The 25,423-nt window shown below is 43.7% G+C and overlaps 2 protein-coding genes across 2 annotated transcripts; one reads left to right on the top strand and one right to left on the bottom strand.

The window, feature by feature from the left end:
• The first annotated feature begins 258 nt into the window (after positions 1–258).
• rfc4 (replication factor C (activator 1) 4) lies at positions 259–9,830 on the top strand. Its single transcript, XM_031877437.1, has 11 exons — positions 259–374; positions 1,044–1,167; positions 1,819–1,897; positions 2,851–2,930; positions 3,046–3,165; positions 3,324–3,467; positions 3,549–3,669; positions 4,643–4,768; positions 4,862–4,942; positions 5,059–5,172; positions 9,446–9,830. The coding sequence occupies exons 2-11, from the start codon at positions 1,052–1,054 to the stop codon at positions 9,539–9,541; spliced, it is 1,077 nt and encodes a 358-aa protein (XP_031733297.1). The 5' UTR covers positions 259–374; positions 1,044–1,051; the 3' UTR covers positions 9,542–9,830.
• Positions 9,831–10,290: 460 nt separating this feature from the next.
• Positions 10,291–25,175, bottom strand: dsg2.1 (desmoglein 2, tandem duplicate 1). Its single transcript, XM_031877435.1, has 14 exons — positions 25,051–25,175; positions 20,183–20,305; positions 19,893–20,048; positions 19,591–19,732; positions 18,972–19,132; positions 17,277–17,411; positions 16,904–17,089; positions 15,755–16,167; positions 15,523–15,665; positions 14,967–15,188; positions 14,218–14,460; positions 12,960–13,081; positions 12,466–12,780; positions 10,291–12,197 (listed from the first exon to the last, which is right to left on the bottom strand). Exons 1-14 carry the CDS (start codon positions 25,090–25,092, stop codon positions 11,130–11,132), a joined length of 3,471 nt encoding a protein of 1,156 aa, XP_031733295.1. The 5' UTR covers positions 25,093–25,175; the 3' UTR covers positions 10,291–11,129.
• Positions 25,176–25,423: the final 248 nt, after the last annotated feature.

The following is a 25,423-nucleotide window of genomic DNA, read 5'->3' as shown; positions in this document are numbered from 1 at the left end:
AAGGGGACATTATTATTATAAATTTATTTCATAAATAGTTGTGAATATATTAACAGGGGATAGGGGTAGGGTGATGAAATAGCTGATAGGGAGAGGAGATCAGAGTAGGGAACAAGAGAGGAGAGAGAAAAAAGAGAAGAAAGGAATGGGAGGAGACGTGAGTGTGGAAAGGGAGGACCAACTACTGCATCCGCGGCATCTGATTGGATGCCACGAAATGTCGTCGGCGGAAGTTACTTTCTCTGTCAGAGCGGGAAGAGCGCCGCTTCTTACACATGTCAACAAGCGGACTGTTCGTGAAGCTGAGACAGTCATCAGAAGCAATATCCCTGTTCGGCCTTGCTACATATAAACTCTGACTGTAGAGATATAAAGTAAGTGCTTTGTGTCTATCTGCGGAACCAACAGCGAACTATTGGCTAACAGTAAACAGGCCAGCTATCGGCTAGCTAAGTCATTTTAGTTAGCGTTACCATTATGTGTAATGCTAACTGCAATGTATTCCATTGCAAATAAGATAGTTATGTCAATAATTGTCATTTTAATGCTAAACGACAACGGTAACGTAAGAACATGTCACTATTCCATTCGTTCTCTATATGGAGTCATTACACTGATTGTATTCACAGCTGACTGAGATTACTGAGCTCCGTTAACTCTACTGTTCGCTTCCAACCTCTAACGGTGTTATCTGAATTACGAGCTGATCATCCATTGTAAAATGAAACGTGTTGATTGTCACTCTTCCAATCAAACATGTCAAACTGACGTTAATATTGAGATCGTATTGTAGGAAGCTAATAACTCATGGAATTATTTGGTGACATCAGACGTTTTTATTTTATTTTTCGGCACTTGAGCAAACCACGTTTCACTTCCACATTGTATGCAATGCAGTGCTCAGTGGTGTTGTGTTCATCACAAAGTTGTAAATGTTAGGTGGTATTCTGACTGTATACTCAGCCGCCTATGTTGGTTAGTGTAATCACTTAGGTATCTGTGCTGACACTCTGTCTGTTTGTCCCTGTGTGATTCTGCTGCAGGAGGAGTCATGCAGGCCTTTCTGAAAGGAGCAGCTGTTCAGTCTACCAGACCCCAGAAAGACAAGGCAGCAGCAGGGCCCAGTACAGAGAAGAAAGCCAAGCCTATTCCATGGGTAGAAAAATAGTAAGTGTGAACCACAACAGGGTCAAAAAAGCACTCTGCACTGAAGAATCAGATGCCAGCAGAGCAAGGAGCAGCTTCATTCCTCAGGCGGTGAGACTCCTCACCTTGCTGGCTAGCTAGTGTTAGCTACATGGCAGTTCGGGACAGACTGAATGCTGCACACTACTGAGTCGCCCCCATTTTGTCTTTAGCTTCATAACAAGAGATGGCACCTTGCCAAAAAGCAGAGTGTGCACAGTATTTTTTTTATCCTGTAAAACTGTTAACATCACAGTCTGTGTAGCTGTTAACATCACAGTCTGTGGAGTGAAATTATGTTTTAGCATCATAGTTAGTGGGGTGTTGTTCTGCTCTGTGTTATATTTAGTAGTTTGAAATAGAAACACGAACAAATAGCAACACATGTCATATAATGTAGTCCAGTACAACACCACCCCTCACTATGACCTCCGTTTTAAACAGAAAATGTAATTTACACATGTTCAACAATGTGACCAAAAAGTGAACATTAAAGATACAAGTAATGGCAGGGCTGTTGTATACAGGTCTACCTAATACAGCAACCACTGAGTGTATATAATGCGGGCTGAGGATGAATCCCCAGCACATAACGTGCTCGATAAATAACAGGCTGTGTTTTTATGAATCCAGCAGGCCAAAGTGTGTTGCTGAGGTGGCCTTCCAGGAGGAGGTGGTAGCAGTTCTGAAGAAGTCTCTGGAAGGAGCAGATGTAAGTATCAGACTAACTTTTAAAAGTGGTTGCCAGGCTGGCAACGAGGCATCGGCTTTTGGTTGCCAAAACTGAAAAAACATTATTATGCTTACTGCTCTCATTGTATGAATCATTTCTGTCATATGCATTGAATGTGTTGTAACTCTGTTATGTTGTTCATTCTGTACACATGACATCTATCACACTTCTGTCCATGCTGATAGAGGATCCTCCTCTGTTGCTCTCCCTAAGGTCTCTTCCTCTTTTCTCCCTGTTAAAGGGTTTATTTGTGGAGTTCTTCCTGTTCTGATGTGAGGGTCCTGGACAGAGGATGTCACATGTGTACAGACTGTAAAGCCCTCTGAGGCAACTTTGTGATTTGTGATTTTGGGCTATACAAAATAAATTGAATTGAATTGACTTTAACAGCAGTGTTTAAATGTCACTAATGCAACACAAATATTGAAAATGTATTTATTTTGTGGAGCATGTTTGCTACATTGTTGTGTTTGCTGTCCCAGGCTCAGTGGTAGAGCAGGGTGGTCCTTCAATCAGAGGATCGGGAGTTTGATCCCGGCTCCACTAGTCCATGTCCATGTATCTTTGGGCAAGACACTTAACCCCAAATGTTTCCTGCAGGCTGTTCCTGTGGTGTATGAATGTTAGAGTCCTGATGGGCAGGGGACACCTTGCATGTTAGCTCCTCCCATCAGTGCATCAATGGTAACATGTAGTGTTAAAGCACTTTGAGTGGTTGGAAGACTAGAAAAGAGAAATACAAGTACAGTCCTTTTACCTATTCCTTATCTATTTATCATGTTAAAAATTGGTTGCCACTGAAAAGAAAAGGCATTTAGTGAAGAAAAGAACAGAAACCAGTGCTCACGTAAACTATCTAAATCCTGCAGTCTTTCTGTAGTTCTACAAAGCCGTGAAGACATCGTCTCATTAGTGTTTTGTTTCAATCGCAGCTTCCCAACCTGCTCTTCTACGGCCCTCCTGGAACAGGAAAGACCTCCACCATCCTGGCTGCTGCCAGAGAACTTTACGGGTGAGCGAGCAGGCATTCCAGCTCTTGGAATCACCAGAAGGCTTTAGTGTTAGATTGATCATTCGCCTGCTTTCTCGTGTATGAATTCCGTCGTCCTCTACTGTCTCTCCTCCAGTCCACACTTGTACAGACAGAGAGTGCTGGAGCTCAACGCCTCCGACGAGCGAGGCATCCAGGTTGTCAGGCAGAAAGTGAAGAACTTTGCTCAGCTCACCGTGGCCGGGACTCGCCCAGAGTGAGTCAGTGTTGATAGCTCAAATGCAGGGCAGTTTTCCAGAGAGTTGCTCTGTAACAACCATCTGAATGTACCTTCATCGTTTCAGATGTATGTCTCTCACTAAATGTCTAAGTACTGCTGAAACCTCCCGTCACTGTGTTTTGCCGCATTCGCAGTGGGAAGCCATGTCCTCCTTTTAAGATCATCATCCTGGACGAGGCGGACTCCATGACGGCACCGGCTCAGGCTGCTCTCAGGCGAACCATGGAGAAGGAGTCCCGCACCACACGCTTCTGCCTCATCTGCAACTACATCAGCAGGTGGGCTGACCCATCGTGAACACGCAGACACACTCTGTGTGTGACCGGTCCTCACCGCTGCACTGTGTCTGTGTTCTCCAGGATTATTGAGCCGCTGACCTCCAGATGTTCCAAGTTTCGCTTCAAACCTCTGGCCAATCAGATCCAAGAAGAGCGCCTGCTGGAGATCTGTGAGAAGGAGAACCTCAAGTACACCAAAGAGGTAAACGATTCATTGAGCCCCATTTACAAAAATCCTCATCTCAAACGTTAACTGCATTTCGTTTAGCACCCGTGTTGCACAATGACAATAACTGATCCTTGAATCCTTGAAAGTACAAGAATAAGATTGGTGACTGCCACAAATTCACTTAAAAGATTACTTCACCGCCAAAATGACCATTTGTGCGTCAGTTACTCACTCTGTTTCCTTGAATTCTTGGGCAGTACTTAGTTTTCTCTCATGCCTCTAGGGTGAATCTAAAGACGGAGAAAGGTCTTGATGAATTGAAGTAAATGGGGGCCACATTTATAACAACAGCGAAAATATATGAAAACGTCTGTTTACAAACTCACCCAGCTCATGTAGTATAATCTAAGTGTCATTTAGAGAGGCGAAGTCACGCCACTGTCCCCCGTAGGACCTCGTTTTGGGAAAAATATGTGTACGTACTGTATATGTTCACTGTGGAGGCCTGAGAGTAAAGCAACATTTTAGGTAACGCGGGGCGAGTACCTGATATACACAGGGACATTTTGTTGACTGGTAAAGAGAATGAGTCTCAATATCTTCCAAAGCCACCGTATACTGGCAGCATGTCCCCTTAAGAGACGGAAGTAGGACAAACTTGGATAATTAAGATGGAAAACAATAAAAAGATTCTGTCCCTCCTGTTCATCCTGCCTAGTTCTGTTGGTTTGAACTGTTCGTCAGCTAAGCAATGTTTGTGAATTGCTTTTCTATGCAGCATGCATTTCAGCTACGTTTCTCAACATTTGGACACATGTCTCATGGAACACATCCACTTCTTCTGTTAACCAATGCTGCGGTCTACACCGGCCGCTTGACAGCACGCACTTCATGCCTGTAACTGCAGCCTGAAGGTTCTCTTTGGGCTCCAGGTGTGGCAGAGAACAGCGACTGCCTTCTCTGTTCAGCTGGTGAAGTCGATGTTCAACTGTCTCTCCTCATCCAGAGCATAGCAGCCTTGGTGAGGGTGTCTGATGGAGACCTGCGGAAAGCCATAACCTTCCTCCAGAGTGCTGCGCGCCTCAACGTGGACAAGGAGATCACAGAGAGAGCGGTCGTTGACATAGCCGGGGTGAGACGTCCTTCTTCCTGTCAGATAGGAGACTGGTTTTTATTTTTATTTAGCAGTCGTGTCACCTTGTTGTCATGTTCTCTTTCACTGCAGGTCGTCCCTCCCAAGATGATTGACAACCTGCTCCAGATCTGCTTCACAGGCACATTTGAGAAACTAGAGGTTGCCGTCAGGGTAGGTGTTCTGACAAATGCGCGCCACTCTGTTTAGTGTGACACGGTTTTATGTTCTTCTCACTCGTTCAGGACAAAGACTCTAAAATATTGAAATGTTGAACGTCTCCCCGTCAGAACATGGTGGATGAAGGCTATGCAGCCACACAGATCCTGAGTCAGCTCCACGAGTCTATCATAGAGCAGGAGCTGAGCGACAAGCAGAAGTCAGCCATCACCGAGAAGATGGCAGTAAGTGATGTGAAGCAGCGCTGCTTGAGGTGCAGCTGCTCTTTGACTCTTGACTGCTCTTGACTCTTTCTACACTAATGTTGTAACTGATGTAAAGGAGGGCAGGGAAATCATTGCATCACTTAGCAAGTAGGAGCATGGTATTGACTTTAATATTGAGTATCTAATCCAATCTGATACTTATGTTTACCTAAAGGTTGATTAGATACATAACTGACGCATAATAATCGTTTTCTTAATTCAAATACTACCTGATCAAAAGCATTGAGTTGATGAGCTTAAATTATAGGTATAAGAGTGTAACATCTGTAACACAGACTACCACGGCAAGCCTGATGAGCAGCATCTAGAGTTTAGCTAACATGATTGTACATGGTATAGTGCTTTTCTAGTCTTTTCACACTACATGTCATTCCCCCATTCGTACTCTGATGGCAGGGGCTACCATGCAAGGTGCCACCTGCCCATACTAGCATTCATACCAGGTGGCAACCTCAGTGCCTCTGCCAAGTGAAGCCGATGTGGAAGAGTCTTAAAACCTGCATTGTCTCTACTGACCACTAGGGGGCGACTCCTCTGGTTACAAAAAGAAGTCTGATTGTATGGAAGTCTATGAGAAAACGACTCTACTTCTCCCTTGATTTTATTATTACCTCACTGATAAATCATGATGTTCATTGAGTAAATGATGGTCCATTTAGAGTCAAACAGACCATAGAGCAGAGTATGCTTTAGGGCGGGGCTACTGTGATTGACAGGTCTCTACCAGAGACGTACAGGTGCATCTCAATGAATTGGAATCGAAAAGTTAATTTATTTCAGTAATTCAATTCAAAAAGTGAAACTCATATTATATAGATTCATTACACACAGGGTGATATATTTCAAGCGTTTATTTCTTTTAATTTTGATGATTATGGCTCACAGCAAATGAAAACCCAGAATTCAGTATCTCAGAGAATCAGAATATTGTGAATAAGTTGAATATTATAGACTCATGGTGTCACACTAATCAGCTAATGAACTCAAAACACCTGCAAAAGGTTTCCTCAGCCTTTAAATGGTCTCAGTCTGGTTCAGGAGGCTGCACAATCATGGGGAAGACTGCTGACTGGACAGTTGTCTAGAAGACATCATTGACATCCTCCACAAGGAGGGGAAGCCACAAAAGGTCATTGCTAAAGAAGCTGGCTGTTCACAGAGTGCTGTATCCAAGCATATTAATGGAAAGTTGAGTGGAAGGAAAAAGTGTGGTAGAAAAAGGTGTACAAGCAACAGGGATAACCGCAGCCTTGTGAGGATTGTGAAGCAAAGCCCATTCAAGAATTTGGGTGAGATTCACAAGGAGTGGACTGCGACTGGAGTCAGTGCTTCAAGAGCACTGACTCCACGCAGACGTATCCAGGACTCGGGCTACAACTATCGCATTCCTTGTGTCAAGCCACTCCTGAACCAGGGACAACGTCAGAAGCATCTTACCTGGGCTAAGGAGAAAAAGGACTGTTGCTCAGTGGTCAAAGTCCTCTTTTCAGATGAAAGTAAATTTTACATTTCATTTGGAAATCAGGGTCCCAGAGTCTGGAGGCAGAGTGGAGAGGAACACAATCCAAGTTGCTTGAGGTCCAGTGTGAAGTTTCCACAATCAGTAGGGGTGCAACGGATCACAAACCTCACGGTCCGGTTCGGATCACGGTTCTTGAGTCATGGTTCGGATCATTTTTCAGATCAACAAAGAAAAGGGGAGGAGACAAATAAAACTTTTCTTTCCATTTATTAATTAAAGAACTTCAAGAACTTTGAGCTATAGTCTTACATGGAAACAAAAAATATTGAAGATGTCCAATTTGAAACAAAATGAAATAAATAAATAAAACATTCAAGAATATTCAATTCTGTTAAGTTTAAGTGCAACATGAGGTATGTTGATATCCTCGTCCTTTGATCAATATTGAAAGAAAGAAACAGCCAGTGAGCTAGCTTCCACCGTTTCAACTGAACTGAACTGCTCGGCAACAACTTGGGTCTATGTTTACTTCCTGTCAGGTTATGTCATTCAAACACAATGTTTACCATTACTGTGACATTATTTTCAAAAAGATGAGAATATCTCCCATTGCCTGGGGAGAGGGTAAACCTTTCTGTAGTGATATTACTATTGGGCCTGTCTAGCTTCCACTCTGCTGCTTCTGTTAGCACCTTCCCCAGGTGTGTGTCTGTGTGACTCTCACAGAGGGGGCGTGTCTGCAGCACCGGACTATGAATCACTCCGCCGTGGTGAAAGCAGTCTCTACAGTCTTTTCCTTCTCATAGAGGTCTGGAACAAGCTTCATACTGAAGTGGGTGCGTGAGTGGATTTCGTAGTGTGGCTCAAGCATTTTAACCAGATTTTGAAATCCTTTGTTTTCCACAACAGAGTGTCCCCCGTCACTGACAGACGGGATGGTGGCTCTTCATATGTGTGGACATGCCGATGTATTGCTGTTATCGTATGTCTTTCTCTTTAAATAACGCCTATATACCATAACGGTTTCGTCCACCACCCTCATCCGTCATTATAAGTTACAGGGAAGACAAAATGCTCCCAAACTTGCGACTTAAATGACGCTGGGGGCTTCTCAAGCTCCTCCGCCCGCCATGACTTTCGCCGTTAAATGCTTTTAACCTGCTCCATTCACGTGAACACACTACTGCTTTATATCTGTTCACTGACACTCTGCATTGATATTCAGGGACTTGTTACTTGAAAAGAACAGCAGGAGTAAAACTTTATTACACACTATGATGATTAAACTGTAAAAAAAAAAGAAAAAAAATACTCAATTGATCCGCGGTTCACGAGTGATCCGAACCGTGAGGAGTGATCCGAACCGTGAGGAGTGATCCGAACCGTGAGGGGTGATCCGCGATCCGTTACACCACTAACAGTCAGTGATGATTTGGTGAGCCATGTCATCTGCTGGTGTTGGTCCACTGTGTTTTATCAAGTCCAAAGTCAGCGCAGCTTTCTACCAGGAACTTTTAGAGCACTTCATGCTTCCCTCTGCTGACAAGCTTTATGGAGATGCTGCTTTCATTTTCCAGCAGGACTTGGCACCTGCACACACTGCCAAAAGTACCAATATCTGGTTTAATGACCACGGTATCACTGTGCTTGATTGGCCAGCAAACTGGCTTGATCTAAACCCCAGAGGGAGTCAGTCGATGGGCCTAAACCCCAGAGGGAGTCAGTCTATGGGGCACCTCAGCAGTGCCACAGGCTGAATGGCCTCCGTGCCGTGCCACGCCGCACTGATGCAGTAATTCATGCAAAAGGAGCCCCGATCAAGTATTGAGTGCATACTGTACATGGACATACTTTTCAGTAGGCCAACATATCTTATGTCTTATGTAATATTCTATTTTTGTGACATACTGAATTTTGGGTTGTAACATGCTTCCGTTACCACCGTGGGGTTTGTTAGCACAATGACACCAGCACACTCGGATACAGTTTCTCAATGTCTTTATTCTTCCACAGTTCAGTCTGTCCACGGCCGTGCATTCTCCTGCAGCGCCTCCGAGTGCACCCACCGCGGATGCTCTGTGGATTGTCCGTAGTCTTCTCCACAGCTCTCCCGGCCTGTGTCTCCGGCTCTTATAGCAGCGAGACACAATCAACGATTGACTCCAGCTGAGGCTAATTAAGCCTCTTCCCAGCACCGTTCCCTGAACCACTCCCCCACTCTGTTCCCTCTGCAGCTGAGCCCAACCACCACATGGGTTTTCATTAGCTGTAAGCCATAATCATCAAAATTAAAAGAAACAAACGCTTGAAATATATCTCCGTGTGTAATGAATATATAATGAGTTTCACTTTTTGAATTGAATTACTGAAATAAATTAACTTTTCAATAATATTCAAATTCATTGAAAAGTTGAAAAGTCTCTATGTAACTCCTCCGCATTCCAAATATTGTCACTTCTGTTCATTGGTTGCCAAAAAGCCAAGATTGTGACGGCTGTATTCCAAGATGGCGACGGCCAAATCACCAAACTCGAGGCTTCGAAACATCCGTCCACAAACCAATGAGTGTCATGATAACTACGTCCACTTCTTATATACAGTCTATGGTTCATACACCGGAATGCATACAAGTCATACATTTGTTATTTTTAGATCCACAATACTCCGTTATGTCATGTATAGCTGATTCAGATAGACTCTCCATCTACAGTATATACTCTCTCTATGCATACATCCTCAGTTTGTGCTTGTGTTTCCTCTCTGGTTCAGGTGGTGGGTAAGTGTCTGACAGACGGTGCAGACGAGTACCTGCAGATGTTGAGTCTGTGTTCACTCATCATGCAGCAGGCCTCCCAGAACAACTAGACTCCCCAGGAAGAGGAGCACCATCAGCTTCCAGCAGGACCAGGACCTCAGACCTTCACTTGGTTTGTTCACAGCTGTGGTTTGAGACGTCCACCAGAAGACACCAAGTGATAGTGGTGTTTGACTGTCAGAGACCACAGCTGGTTCTCTCTAGATTTAATCTTTCAAACCCTCTGTTGAAATCACCCATCAGATGTCTCTTTATTCACTCTTTCATGTAACTACTTAACAACAGATCTTTGTACACTTTTGCATTTTGTTAAGTAATAAATGGTTTTGTATATTTTCATTGTTTGTTTTCTTGAAGTCATTGCTTCTTGTGTCATCACGGTTCATCAAGACTTTATTTGGAAGTCTCAAACCTCTCATGACCTCAGCAACTATGAAAATAAATTAGTCTCAATGTGACAATGTTTCATGATCTACAATTAACATTTACAAATGTTTATGACAAGTATGTGTATTTATGATGTTCAAAATCCATTGTCTAATCCATAAACCTTATTCAACAAATGGAGGATACCAGGCATCCCTTTACCAGACTTGTGCCTGCGTGTCTCGTCCTCCATCACGCTTTCTGTCAGTACCCCTAACACTGCTACTGCACCTAGTTACACTGCCAATAGTACCGTATTTTTTAGGCACCTTAGCAGTACCTTTCTCTCACTGAGATATGCATATTTTGAGCAGTGCCTGAAGATAAGGAACTCATTTCTACCTGGGAAACATTTTTGTTTTTAAAGGATGAATATGAAGGACAAGATGGTTTTATTAAAAACTTGAAAAAACAACATAACAGCATATGATACAAGAGATAATTGAGCAAGAGACATTACACGAAACCTGAGGAAACCTGATTCTGTGTCACTGCAGAGAGAGGTGCAGGAACACAAGGCAGAAGTGACAAAAAAGTGAATCCGCAATACGTGCATGCACCCACACATCCAAAACAAGCGTCTTACAGAAATGGTTTGTGAGTTATGGAAGAGGGCGTGGCTTATGTACAGGGGGGCAGGGCCTACCCACACCGATGAAAGAGTAGCTCTTCTGAGATCATTGATGCATCCCACAGCCGTATAGGACAAACAATTCTTGAGTTTGGCCATGGAACGTGAATCTGTTCAGAAGATACGTGCCTTTTTGCTACAGACCACTCTCACTGACACCTTTTGTTTGCCGATTGGCATTAACACAAACGCACCTCCATGCCCACACACTTGACCTCCATGACAGATTTCAGCCTCCAAGGACCAAATCTGGTGGGGAAATTTTTACGGACCGACAGAGTGAGCTATGGAGCTGCCGGTAAAGAAGAATAACAAAGTAAGAGAATGTAATGCTTTTTTTTTTTTTTTAACGGGTGGGAGTGGGGGTGTCTGAAGATAGCTGTGCTGCAGTGTGTGCTCATTTGGGATTGACAAACTTTTTTTGAGAATTGTGCTGTCAAATTTAAGGGAGGGTATATGGGGAACCTGCCCTCTCTCCATTAGCTGTCTTGCATTAGTTGTGTCCCACAAGCATCCCATCACCACCAGCACCAAGCCAATGGAACACTCATCAGCATGGAAAGGTCCTGACAGTCTCTCATTCAGTGTCTTTCTCTGGTCTTCTTCACCACCACCTTGCGGTAGGTGGGGGATGAATTTACTGTGGTGGTAGAGGAGCCCACCACGGTGCTCTGAGACCCAGCGGATGTGCTTCCCTTGCTGGAGAGGAATCTTTGAGAGCCAGAGACGCCACTCTTCTGGGACAGACCTCCTGCCTCCTGGACCAGAGGCCCTCCACTGCTTGTTGACCCTCCGACCACCAGGACCCTCTGGGATCCCGAAAGCCCTCCTGGCTGCAGAGTACCCCCCTGCACGTAGCTCATTGACCCTGCAGGGACTTTGCCCTCCACCATGATCATGGTCTGGGAGCCAGAGAGGTTCCCAGTGTGGATCAGGTTGGCACCGCCCCCCTGAATTCCACTCCTGTCCACCAGCACCATGTGGGAGCCCTGGGCTTGTCCGCTGGACATCACAGTCTGCCCCTGAACAACCATGCCTTGGGCAGGTCCAGTCTGGGTGCCGTTAACCAGTACCATGCCCTGCAGGTTGGTGGCTGGTGCTTCTGCCAGCAGGACGGTGTTCTGAACCTGTGGCTGGACTACGAAGTGTGTCGGCTGCATCATAGGGCTGGTGGTGTAGTAGATGGGCTGCTGCTGCTGCGGCTGCAGCAGCAGCATCTGGCCTTGATTCACCATAGTACCCCCATTCCTCACTGTGGTCATCCCTTCTTTCACTGTGGCCGTGCTTTCCTTGATCACCTGAGAATGCTCAGATGAATCACTGACCACAGTCTGGGTGACGGTGGGCTGCTTTGGTGGAAGGGCCTGCTGTTGGGTGGACATCAAACTTGATACTGAGGTCTGAGTGTTGATGGAAGCACTGGGCGGAAGAGTGAACACTTGTTTGACTTCGGTTGGGATCTTCTTGCCTCCGCACACTTCAGCCAGGGTCTTGAACTTGGTCCCGAGGTCATCGAGGAAGTGCAGGTCATTGTCAGACTCCAGGAGGCTGCAGCAGCCCACTGAGCCAGCAGAGGAGCCCTGGCCCTCGTAGTCATAGACCAGAAGACCGTCCTTCACTCCAAGGTTCTCGTTTCCACTGGCCACCTTCTGTTGAAACAGAAAAAGGAAATCATCACATTTTGTGTTGATTGAGCAGCCCTTTTTTGTGAAACTGTGAATGCAGCATCACTCAAAATCAAATACCCTCTTAGGAATAGGTTCTTAAAGGTACAGGCCAAACTTAGCCTTTGCTTTAACGGACAGGGCGAGTAGTCACAGTGTGACGTTTTTTTGTTATGGCAAAGACATTTGCAGTTATTTGTTACTACTATGGACTACAGAAAGTAAGAGTAGATATATGGAAATGATTGCTCACCTGAGAGTAGTACTGTCCCAGGAAGTGGTCTGGCAGAGCCATGCCGTCATACATTCCTCCACCTACTCTGGAATCTCTGCCCCCACTCTCAGAGAACTGGTTCATATCCAATGTTCGTTCTGTGTAGCCACTTCTTCCATAGACATCATATTGGTTGGCTCCGTTCACCACATTCACGGAGTTTACGGGTTTCTGGGTGCCCCAACCTATCACTGAGCTACTAATGGCCGTATCCATGCCCGTATCTATGCCCCTATCCATGTTGGCCTTATTTCCACCATCTATTTGTGTTGGCATGTTCAGGAGTGGCACCGCCTATGAAAGACCAATGATTAAAATGTTAGAACAGGGTCAGCAGTTATTTTGCTGACTTGAATCAAAAATCACTTTATGCAGCTTTCAAGCAGACATCATCTCAATAGCAAGCGGCCAGTATGTATGCCAATATTCCTGTCCTCAACAGTGAAGGTGGTGTGTGTAAAAGGTAAACCTACCGTGTTCTCCCCCTGGCCCTCAGTGTGGTAGTTAATGAGGTGTGATTTGGCACCGAAAGGTATCTCAGCGAAGCTCCCTGACCCACCCCCACAGTTGCAGAAGAGCAGCAACAGAAGGCCGACTGTAAAAACAACAACAACAAGGTTTTAGAGTAATTTAAGGACTCTTAAAGAGCAGCAGGGACTGCAGTGCTCTGGGCTCCTCCAAAACAGAAAGTACAGTTTCAGTTAACCTGACACAATATGGTGTTGTCTCTCATGACAGGAAACCAGTTAGTTCTTTACCAACATCGGGTGGTTCTATAACCATTCTGGTGTTAGTCTCATGTTGTAATTCAACTTTTTTCTTAACTTGTCTGGCATCTTGAGAGTGTGTTGTCATATTTGGCTACTGCCACCTGCTGGACAGACCCACAATCACATCTAGAAGTAAAGAGCTCTCACTTAAATGGAAGGTAGAGCTTCTTTAGTTTCTGAGGGATAAAAATCAAATCCTTCGCATTTGATTGGACTGCTAAAAAGTGGGCTGGCTTGTGATATGGAGCTACAGAGGATTGTGGCTCCACACACCTCCCCTTAGCTAAAAGTTGCAGATTGATTGATTGATGGATGTCATGACATTGTTGGTTGAAATTGGTTGCTACCAGTTTATGTAAGAACGCGTCATATTGTTTTTTACAGGAAGACATTTATAGTTATATTATATTGTTAAATATTGTTATATTGTTTAAATAGGTTAAGAGGGTTGTCTGGTAACCAGAAGGTCAATAGTTCGATCCTCGACTGGGACATGTCATGTGTCGAAGTGTCCCTGAGCAATACACTGAACCCCAGGCTCCCCGGGTGCCTGTCATTGGCAGCCCACTGCTCCCTATATACAGGGATGGGTCAGAAGCAGAGACAAATTTCCATTTTAAAGACCCAGTAAAATGAAAAATATATTTTCACAGTTTTAATCCTGTGTGCTTGTGTTAATTGATTGTTTTTTATGTAAAAAAACAATATTTATCTGAGTATTTTAACATTAAAACCCCTGGTTTTTTTCTTGTGTAGAATGGTTTCAAATGTTTGATGACTCATTCTCTACTCAAGGGCCTTTACAAAAACGTCTCATACATATATGTGGATACTCCAACACATATCTTTGGCCTGAACTCCATTTTCATCTCAACTTCAGCTGTCTTGGGATTGTCCTGAGCACAGCGACGGTGTTTGATCACACAACCCTTCACCAGAATGAGCATCACATCACACTTACGTAGTAGCAGCAGCAGGCCCAGGAAAAGCAGTCCGATGCCTGCGGGTCCTAACTCCGCTCCCCTGCTGGGCTGACCGTCGGCGCCTCGTTTTCCACACACCACCCCGTCCTCACAGGTACAAACTTGGACCGACGCCTTCTGTGGCTCTGGACAGGCCTTTCCCTGCTGGTCCTTCACCATAAAGGTCACCTCATAGGAGCCAGGCCATATGGGCCCCAGGGCCCTCAGGATAGCTCCAGTTTCTGCAAGAAACAGGACAAACATGCAAAGTGTAATAAGTCAACGTGCTTTACTCCAAGGTTTACAGTATGCTGGATTAAAGACTCAAGTCTCAACTGTATTTTAAAAACAAGTTTCTAGATATTTTGGTAGACCACTGGTCTAAGATGCATACCAGGCACCTTAGTCGCTAAATTATAAATAATACTCTGTACATATTACATATACATATCTGTACATATATTTAAAAATGAACCCTCCCCCAGTACAGTTGTCAGGAATGGGGATATTAGTTGCAGAGACCAAAACCTTTTTTTGTATCAGGCTAAACATGTATTTTAACATGGGGGTCTATGGGGATTGACCCGCTTTGGAGCCAGACTTACAGTAAGTGGCCATTTGAGGAAGTGCAGTTTTTGATACTTCCATGTTGGCTTCATTTCACAGAGACATTTCTAACTTTATATCTATTTGTATGTTTGTATATCTCTTTACATTACTTTTCAATAGATGGCGATCTCCTCCTCACCATTTAAATGCTCCACCTGCCATTTGCCCTGAGTTTCCTCTGGGATGATGGCAAAGTCAAACGGAGGCCCATTCGGGGAAGAATCCTCATCTCTAGCAATCACAATGACTGCATCAGCCGGGGTACAGATGGTCTTGATGTTGCTGGTCAGGGTGGGGCAGTTGTCATTAAAATCCTCCACCTGGATGGCGACTGTGCCAGTGGCTGTTTTAGCAGGCATGTCTGTGTTGGTAAAAAAACAACAAATAAAAACAGATCATTCAGCATTTCCTTTGTTTCTAATTCCATTCTTCAGACAATGTCTGATCTTTCTTCCATGCAGCTGGGGAAACTCTTGAATGAAAATGTCAAAACTGCACAAATTTCATAATATTATTGTCATGAACTTTGCCACTATGCTGCTGAAAGCCATCCTCAGAGCAAACTTAGCTCTACTGTTGGCAAGGCTGTAAGATTAGCAAAACGCTTGAGGTCTGATCCTTAACTAGCTACTTTTCATTAAGAAAACCAGTATTAGAGCTGGAGCAGAAACATGGTGGTGTAGAGTGTAGCCTACCGTCTGTGATGCAGAGCACTTTAGCTATGTATGTCCCATTGACCAGGTATGGAGATTCTCTATCAGGCATCTTGTTCAGTTTGATCTCAGCTGTCTTTGGGTCGATGGTTAGCCAGTTGTCAGGGTCCGAGCCCTTGGCATACCTACATCAGAAAAAGTCTGTGTCAGATATTAGCGGACGTTGTAGTGTTAACTGCAGAGGCTTTGTGTGTATGTTTGTGTGTGCACTGACCTGACATTCTCTGCCGTTTTCCCAGTGTCTCCATCTATTGCCGTGTAGGTGGCAATAACATCATTCATGTTGAAGGAGCTGCCTCCCTCTGAGATGGGAATGGCTTTCACTTTGGGATCGAAACTTGGCCCTTCGGGCTGGTTCTTTACTTTGATTTTGACTGGATAGGTTTTAATATTGGTCCCCGATGATGATCCCCCAGATCCACCTCCTCCCCCAGATCCACCTCCTCCCCCAGATCCACCTCCTCCCCCAGATCCACCTCCTACCCCAGATCCACCTCCTCCCCCAGATCCACCTCCTCCCCCAGATCCACCTCCTCCCCCAGATCCACTTGATCCATCATAAAACGAAGCCTCGTTCCTCACAGCTATTCCTAGGTCAAGGTCCTTCACATCCTCATAATCCACAGCCTGTGAGAAAGCAAGCACAGAGTTATTGTTGACAGCTTTGCTGTTTGTGCTTATTTGTCAATACAAGCTCAGAAAATTGAGTTAGATAAGGACTGAATTGCAGACATGTTTTACATCTATCCATAATGTTAAGATCATGTGCCATGGATGAGCTGGGTCTTCACATCAAACAAAATCCATTGTTTATTTTTTAATTAGCTTATTAAATGCATTTCCGCAAAACAGTTGCAGCAATAATGGGTCTGTGTATTGAAGAGATATTTTTGTATCGTGTTTTTGTGCCAACATTGTATGTAAATCAGTAAATACTGATCAATATGATGATAGGTTTATATGAAAGTCCAAAAGATACTTGTTTGTGTGTCTCTCCATATGTGTTGGTCTTAAAACCAGCAACATCTGCTTCTGGTAGGTGAAGCCAATGCAGAGATGTTGCATTCTCTCTAGTGTCCACCAGGGGGCGACTCCTCTGGTTGTATAGAAGTCTATGAGAAAATGACTCTACTTCTCTCTTGATTTATTACCTCAGTAAACATTGTAAACATGAGTTTATGGTCTCAATCTCTAGTTTCAAGTCTTCTTCAATACAGCATGATGTTCATTTAGTACATTATGGTCCATTTAGAGTCACACAGACCATAAAGCAGGGTATGCTTTAGGGGCGGGGCTACCACATTAATCCCACAAAAGACGGTGATACTAACACATACGATTCTTGTAAATTAAAAGGCAGTACCTTGTCGAGCATCAGGATGCCCTCGTTGGTCACTGGGTCTGTTGTAATGCTGAAGTACCCCGCCTCGTTGCCTTTGACAATGTCAAACACAGCTCTCCAGTTCTCTGTGCCCTTCAGGTCCAGGTCTTCTGCTTTGAACCTCATCACCTCATTATTCTGTGTGTTCTCCTCAATGCTGCCCTCATACTGCAGGAAGTAACAGGACATTTTTGTTGATTAGCATTTCTTTGACTTTAATGTGTGATCTGATTTCCATATTTTCTAAACATTGAAACCATTCAACTCTGAAACCCCTCATGGAAACCATTTCCTCTTGCACCAATAGTGCACGTTATAACATGTTGATATAGAAGAGTGAGAGACAGAACACTACCTTCTGTTTTTCCAGAGTGGGAAGGTTGTCGTTCACATCTTGGACATTAATGGTAAACGTGCTGATTGCACTGTTTCCCCCTGGGCCGCCATTTAAGTCTTGACCTTTTACCTTCAGAGTGTAGTGATCTGTTGTCTGAAATCAGAAAGCAGGCTAGAATTAGAAGAGTTAGAGCAGGGACTCAGGACTTTGCTGTATGTTTCAGTCAAATTCCCCGAATAATCCAATAGCATGACAAATGATCGTGCTATCAAGTACTGTTAGGTACTATATAAAACATGCACCTTACAGGCGACAAGACATCAAAGACAATTGTGTCTTTAAAGACACTTCAAAATGAACTTGAGCTGAAGCAAAGTATATGAGAGGTGAACTAGAACGGTTCCCTTCTGAGCTGCACGGCGGCGATGGGTGTCTCTGGTATGTCTGAGATGTTTGTTCTTGCTTGGTGCGTTTCGTTGCCTGTTATCAAAATATGAAATAACTACCAATCGTGGACTGTCTGATGTCCTAAACACACAAAGGAGCAGTGAACAGTGCACCTGTTGATGACCATCGGCTCGCCGTAAACTCAGGAAACAGGAAAGCACACTTCCACAGCTGTGCAGACGGGTATGGTGCTTTTTTGCAGAGGTTTCCATTGATATTATCACTGAATTAAATGTTGTTGAACTCCTTGCCCCAAGCGAAGGAGTTCAATATCTCGGGGTCTTGTTCACGAGACGTTGTACCAGACCACTGGAAAGCAAAGCTTTCAATTTACAAGTTCACTTACGTTCTAACGCTCACCTGTGGTCACGAGCTTTGGGTAGTGACCAAAGAATGAGATCACAAACATAAGTGAAATGAGTTTCCTTCGTAGGGTGGCTGGGCTATCCTTAAGCTCCATTTATGCTTGATGCATCTGCGAAAGTGGCCGCACGGCCAAAATGATGTCACACCATCAGACAAGGCTTTTGTGTTGTGGTGGTTCTGTTATATACTATTTCATTGTATATACTGTGCATTTTCTTTATTTTTAATATTTGTCCGCTGTTATTTTCATTGTATATACTGTGCATGTTTATACTTTATATTTTAATTTTTTACTCTGTTACTTTAATTGCTTAGGTATATTTTTTTGCTGCTGTAACAAACTAATTTCCCCTTGCGGGATGAATATAGTGTCTGTCTTGTCTGTCTGTCTGTCTGTCTATACCACGTCAGCGCATTTCCGTGCGAGCGTCCTTGCAGAAAGTATAACCGAGGCTGCGTACGAGACGGCTGCGCACACCACCGACACGTTGCCGTTCTGTTTACACCGTCCACTTGGAGGACGGATTCCCCACATGCACATTAGATCGCTACGTTACCACTTAGTAAGTAGTACCTCATGGACTAGTCTGCACAGAACCTATGCATACACCCTCTAATGACCAAATTTACCCGAGGGAGCTTGGAATAGAGCCGCTGTATGTATCGCTCACCGTGTTGTTTTGGTAGAATTAGCAATAATAATTATAATAATAAAAAGTTTTGAGGCTGAGAATGGAATGAAGTAAATTGGCAAAGGAGATGGACTCCACCTTCCCAACTTGTCGACACCTTCTTGACCAAATGTGATTGATGATTGGATTAGCTGACATTGATCATGGTGGAGCAGAATTTAGTTCTCTGGAATTGGCACTGGCTCTGTGGATGCAATTTATGCTGTACCTCTCTGTCCAGGCCAGAGTTTTTGACCTTGACAGTCCCATCTTTGGACACGGAGAACATGTCATGAGCTGGGATCTGTTCTATGATGGTATAGGCGATTTGAGAGTTCTGGTTCCCTGGTTCGTCAGCATCGGTTGCAGTTATTTTCATCACTGAAGTCCCTGTAAAACAGCATCAAATGAAACAGTCGTTAAACTTAATGTAGGTTCGTTCTACTATCTTCAGTCTGGTGTGCTCTGATGACAGCAAACTGAAAGCATTAGATCCCACCCTGGCTAATGTACCATGTCAGAAGGAGCCAAACCGAGCTCATTAATCTTGAAAACCCAAGTGATGTCAAATTGTTTACCAGAGCTGCAAACTGCCACATACCTTTGTAATACCAGTTCAATCCGTTTATAAAGCTGTTTACACACTGTATGAATCTTTACAAGCAATTCATTTTTATGATTCTATAAAAAACATTTTCTTGTTTGGTGTGTTGATCAGGACTTCCCTCTGGGAATAATTAGAAGGCTTGGTATCGAGCTACATAAAGATGCACTCCCAGCATCTGTGGGATTTGACTTTGCCATCACATAACCGGATGGAGTTTGTACATGAAAGCAGAAGCACTCACCGACAGCACTGCGCTCACTCACACTCCCGGGCTTCATTTCTCCAAACACTGGCTTGTTGTCGTTGACATCCACAACCTTGATCCGTATGTCAATTTTTTGCTCTGCGTGTCTGCCATCTCTGTACTTAGCAACACCTGACAGCTGAAACAGAAATGTTCCTTAAATAACGCTTTCTCCACCATCTCTCTTAGCACGTACATAAATAGACATTGACATTAATGTGTAGTAGGAATCTAATCTAATGTGGGAAAAAGTAACGTCAAAGTCACAAAGTACAATAGAATGCAACAGAATCACTCACAATGTACGTGTCGATCATCTCCCTGTCGAGCTTTTGGGTCACACGAATGAATCCAGTGTTAGGGTCGACTACGAACACATTGAAAGGCTTCTGATTCGCACCGATGCCTTCTAGGGAGTATTCAATCTCATCCAAAGATCCAACATCTGACCGAATCTAAACAAACAGGAGAACAAGACCTGATCATTTCACTGCACTGGAGAAACCTTTAAAGACAGATACATGCTTGTCTTGTCTGTGATAAGATAGTCCGCTCTTAAGTTAATGGGTCAAATTAATCAGTGACTCACCTTAGCAATGAAGTCCAGTTTAGTGTAGTCTTCATTTTCCTTCAGCGGCTTTGGAGGGAGAATCCATTCTCTTCTTTTTCTTACCAGATTGTCTTTAGAGCTAGCAATCACCGCGATAACAGCCTGCAACACAATCGATGTAGAAAACAGATTCATCTTGGGTCCAAACATGTTTATCAGGTGATAAACCTAAAGAAAACGTTCCAGTGTCCTGCTTCACATCGTGATAATAGTGTTGTTACAATTGTTACAGAGCGAACAATAGTTTGTGGAACCTTTACAGTTTTAACTCAGTGATTCTCAACTGGTGGGACCTGTTATCAGTGGGTCGCGGGCCTTTGCCTGAAAAAAAAATCCTGTGCTTTTATTTTGAAGGTGATTTTTGAATACAGCGGAGTGCCGTTTATTCACACTCCTTAACAATATTAGGCGTTGATGCCTTGTAATGCTAATATCAGCAGAGGATGAACTGAAAACTAACTCTGTCAAATGACACTATAAGTATTGAATTGAAGACATGTCGGATGACATCAAACAACAGACCACAGCTCGAATTTAGGCAAGTGGTCATTTTGCATTACAAATGAACGAATCTACAGACATCACAAACAAAGCAGTTTTACTCGTTTACGTGAAACATGTGTGGGACGGGGCTTACAGGAATGTCTTTGCACAAGAGAGCTCCTACACTACGACTGCAGAGGACACGTTCAGCTCAGGTTCAAACTGCTCCATCTTTTCATTAAATACATTTGAGAAGTTGAAAATGTTCCTTGATTTGGGTCGCGGCTTGTCATTAAGGGGTGATGGTGGGTCCCGCAGCCAGACCAGTTGAGAACCACTGACATGAACTAAAATAGTTGCGTAGCAATATGAGTTAGAGGGAGAAATATCACATTTTAAAATGAAAAACACATTTTCACAGTTTCAATCCTGTCAATTGTTCATATTTCTCTTGTTATATGCCAAAAATCTGTCCAAAAATCAGATTGGAAGTATTTTTACATCCGTCTTTTCTCTCTTCTGTAAAACGGTTTCAAATGTTTGATGACTCATCCTGCACTTAGAGGCGTTTCTAAAAAAATCATCCAATCAAATGAGACTATCTAGCAACACTGGTCATATGATACCCAATTCATGGATCATAGCTAACAGAGCAATATCAAGAGGTGTGTGTTTGGATACCAGTGGTTTATCTGCTCCAGCAGCTGAAGGCTGACGACTCGGCGTGAGGACGTTTAGACACTTGTTGGCAACAACCGTTTTGAAGACACATAATAGCTTCTAAATTCACCAAAGGGGTATTTACTGATGTATTTCATATCCTAAAACAAAACATTGAATCAGGATCTTGTGTTAACCAAAGAACTTCAGGCATCCAACCAAAAACACAAGAAATAAAAAAACAGTGACTTCGAGACGAGGGCAAAAATGCTGACTCATGTCCAGGCTATCGGACTGATTTTCACCGTGAAATACGTCTCAGCACAGAAGCTACAGACGTCCGCCATACGTTTCACTGGGACTTGAATAACAAAAGGCCAGGCTGTGTTGCATCTCAGTGATTTTGAATCCATTTGTTAATATCTTTTATATGTTCTGCTGATGACAATATGATTTGATTTTGAGAACAGACTTTTATGCTCCTACGAAAATTTTAATAAAGAAATAACGAGGAAGGCAACATCTTTTCAACTTACTGAGGGCTCATTAAATATAAAAAGTCCAATGTATTTGCAGGAAAAAGCATAACAACCTGTTAAGGATTATGCTAAAGTTTTAGCAAGTGGAGCAGAATGTTTCTTCCTCACATTTGGAGCTGTAATGGTTACTGCGAAAAAAGAAATTCTAACATAAATCTCCCCTTTCTTGCCTTCCCATCATCTTTAAGTATCTTGTTCAGATTGAAATCCTCTGAAACTTCAAAAGCCTAATTTCAATTTTCAATAGATTATTGATCTGATAGTTTGACCTGTTTGTCTCTCCTTTATCTTTAGTTTGAATAAAATGTCATGAGCTCACACAGGTGTTTCCAGTTATTCTGGTTGACTAAGGGCCCTACCCAGTCTGAAGCTGGTGGAGCAACAAGTCATCAAACTCCATATGCTCAAAAGAATGAAAACTAAATTGCCGCGCTCTAACAAGAACAAAATAAACGTCGGGTAGTCAGCGAGGTGTCAGCAGTCTGAAAACGCCCAGACGGTCCTGAGAAGACCTTCAGCACACTGTTCATGTGAATAAAGAAGGCAGAGATGCATTCACCTCCTGCTGCTCTTGCAGGCTTCAGTCTGGCTGAAATTCGACCTGCCGGTTTGAAGAGAGAGGCTGGGCCTGACTTGTTGTTCAGGGCGTACTCACCGCTGCCTGTTGCTGCTTGGTGAAATAGTACGAGTGTAACAACGACGTGTGTGTGTGTGTGTGTGTGTGTGTGTGTGTGTGTGTGTGTGCCGCCAGAGTCGGCTTGGCCAGTCAACGAGTTGAGCCGTCTTTTGTCATCAGTCCTCGTTGTTGCCATGCAGCAAGAGAATGAACCTGGCCCTCCACTTCTCTGAGTCAATGCCCAGCCTTCACAAGGGCTTCATTATTGGTGACAGAGCCTTGGCATTAAGAAGCTTTTTTTTAAGGGGACAGTCACAAACTGACAGACTGCGCACAAAAGGCAACTACAACAGTGACGTGAAGCGACACAGTACATGTGGGCCTCAGAAAGAGACCATCAGGACTGTGTAAGAACGTTAGCTGCTTTTTTTTAGCTGACTGTATTTACTGAGCGTGGGAGTTGGGATAGTTGGTTTCAAATGAAGTACATTGGTGAAGCCCTTCACATTCTAAAGGCCTATAACCTGGAGCCTGAGGACAGAGATAGAGGTGGTTAAGGAGGCAGAACAGGACTTCTTAGATATTTAGACTATAGCTCTCAGCAGTGGTTAAGTGTCCCACATTGTCCCACACAGATATACTCTTTGTCCCACGTGTGGTTTGTTGGGATCTGCCCAGCCTGATTCATTTTGGCTTCATTCCACAAATTCAACTTCATTTGAAATCATTTAAAAACGAATGCTTGGCTTCTTGTATTTACGGAGAAGGCAGCATGCTCCCTCAGACTGGAGACATCTATTAGATTAGTAGCTTGGCCCCTTCAGCAAAATGCATGGGATGTGAATTCTGGCGTGACTGCACCTTACAGCAGGCTTATAACTCTGTAGTGAAGACACGCAACGTGTTTGAATTTTGGTCAAGTTGAACTCTGTAAGCATAGAGCAGTGGTTCTCAACCAGGGGTCCTTGAGGGACTTCCTCCACCGTTATCTCCTCAAGATGTGGTTGACAACTTTCCAATTCTGGTCTTAATCATATCTAACAAGCCAAATCTGTTCAGATGGAGGTCACTGAAGAGAAACCGCAGAGTCCTTGACGTGAGAAAGGTTAAGAGCCACTTGAATAGAGTACTGAAAGAACTTCCACCTGTCTGGTCAGGTACTAAGAGGCCGACACACCCAGCAGGTTTAACTGAGCCTCACCTGTTCAGCCAATGTATGGGCATGTCGGGACGCTAGCCTCTCTCTCACCTGGATGATTATTAGCGCTGGGTAACATTTCAAATATTACGATGCCTGCACCAATACCAGTCCCCTTAAAGCGGTACCCATACCAATAGAGTATTTCATTCTACAACTTTCATTCAACTTCATTTGATACCCATCGTGTGACTGGAAGCATTCAGTTGCGTGCAGTACAGCCGTACTCGGCACGCTGTACTGCCGACTATAAAAAAATACAACTGCGCCACACTCGACTCCGCCACACCACAGACTGTATGGGTTGTAGCTGCTGTGGTAGTTGGCCAATCACAAGTCATATTAAATCTAAGAACGCTCGTGATGATTGGCTGAGAGCAGAACCATACAAATAGTCATTTTTTTCTAGATCTGGGCACAAAAAGGATCAATTGCAGACGCTATTTGACCGGAGAAGTGTCGGTACTACTTGGTACGGGGTTATTATATTCTAATAATTCTTCATGAATAAATTATGTTGTGTTGTTCTGAATATGTACTTCCAATACTCACACCATGAAGAGCACAAATCTGAATTAGGACTTGATTTGAATCAACAGGCAGCATCAAAGCGCAGTATGGTCAGAAATAGAAAAATGAAACATAATACTTCGTCATGAATAGTCTGGAAAGTTTTTTTCCATAAACTTGTGTTCATGGATCTTTTTTACTGATGCTCCCAGCATGAAAGGAAAGGAGTTGGCATCGCTTACTCATTTGCTTTTTAGGAAGAAGGAACCCTCATGAAAGGTTTGTGACGTTACAAGAGATCATAAATAATAACAATGTTTTAAAACACATTTTAACAATCCATTCTAATCCCACTGGCCTTCATAGTTATGATAAAATCATGATTCAATACAAAGCAGGTGTAAACAAGCAGAGGGGTGCTGGATGCACATCTCAATGAGGAATCAAAGTATGGAAAATGATGTCTGCCTTTTTTAAATTAAATATACCAACTCATGTAAACACGCTCTCACAAGTCAGGCTATGACACCGCCTGAACACACCTGTGCGTTGCCATGGCAGCCAGGTATTTGTTCGGATCAACATAATACATGATAATTAGCCGGGGGTGTGAGGGAGTGCACCTAAACATCATGTGCTCTTTTAGAATACCTTCTGGAAAGGTAATCTGACTGGAACTACTTGTTTCCGGAAACGGATTCTGCGTACAGGTAGATGACTGTGAACACTATGACTGTGATACATTTCACTCAGTTAGTCTACATTAAGAGTTCAACAAAAGACAGTTTCCAAACAGAAGACACAGCCGTTAAAAGACGGACCGGTAACTCGCTCCACTCACCGTCAGTAGTATCAGGACAAACACAGAAGAAAACCGATTCATGGCTGGTCCGGGTCCGTAACAGGAGGATCGCTAGAGTCTCAGTGGCGCTGGTTAGAGTCCCAGACAGAATGTGACCTGATGGAGACGAGGGGGAGGCTTATGAAAGAGGAGGAGTGCTCCACCTCACACACACATGCACACACAGACACACCCTTCAGGAGAAAGTGTGTGTGGGAGGGGGGGAGAACTACTTCCACTACTCAGTGTTAACTTATTACAAAGAAAAGAAAAATAGAAGAGACTTCAGCATGGATGGATTACCGAACGGCCTACCAGGCACAGAAACTACCAACCAGGAAGAGTCAAAATGACCACAAAATAACACAAAAGG

This window comes from Anarrhichthys ocellatus, unplaced genomic scaffold (assembly GCF_004355925.1).
Source record: "Anarrhichthys ocellatus isolate YVR2014 unplaced genomic scaffold, GSC_Weel_1.0 scaffold136, whole genome shotgun sequence".
Taxonomy (NCBI): domain Eukaryota; kingdom Metazoa; phylum Chordata; class Actinopteri; order Perciformes; family Anarhichadidae; genus Anarrhichthys; species Anarrhichthys ocellatus.
Note: the sequence above shows the minus strand (reverse complement) of the source record. Positions and strands in the feature narration are given on the sequence as shown.

Coding starts and splice junctions, on each gene's coding strand:
- rfc4 (XM_031877437.1), top strand. CDS start 1,052: ATGCAGGCCTTTCTGAAAGGAGCAGCTGTTCAGTCTACCAGACCCCAG. Junction 1,168..1,818: donor ATTCCATGGGTAGAAAAATA/GTAAGTGTGAAC, acceptor TTATGAATCCAG/CAGGCCAAAGTGTGTTGCTG. Junction 2,931..3,045: donor GCTGCCAGAGAACTTTACGG/GTGAGCGAGCAG, acceptor TCTCTCCTCCAG/TCCACACTTGTACAGACAGA.
- dsg2.1 (XM_031877435.1), bottom strand. CDS start 25,092: ATGAATCGGTTTTCTTCTGTGTTTGTCCTGATACTACTGACG. Junction 17,412..18,971: donor ACTCTGGCCTGGACAGAGAG/GTACAGCATAAA, acceptor TTCTGATTTCAG/ACAACAGATCACTACACTCT. Junction 17,090..17,276: donor CCACTCTGGAAAAACAGAAG/GTAGTGTTCTGT, acceptor TACTTCCTGCAG/TATGAGGGCAGCATTGAGGA.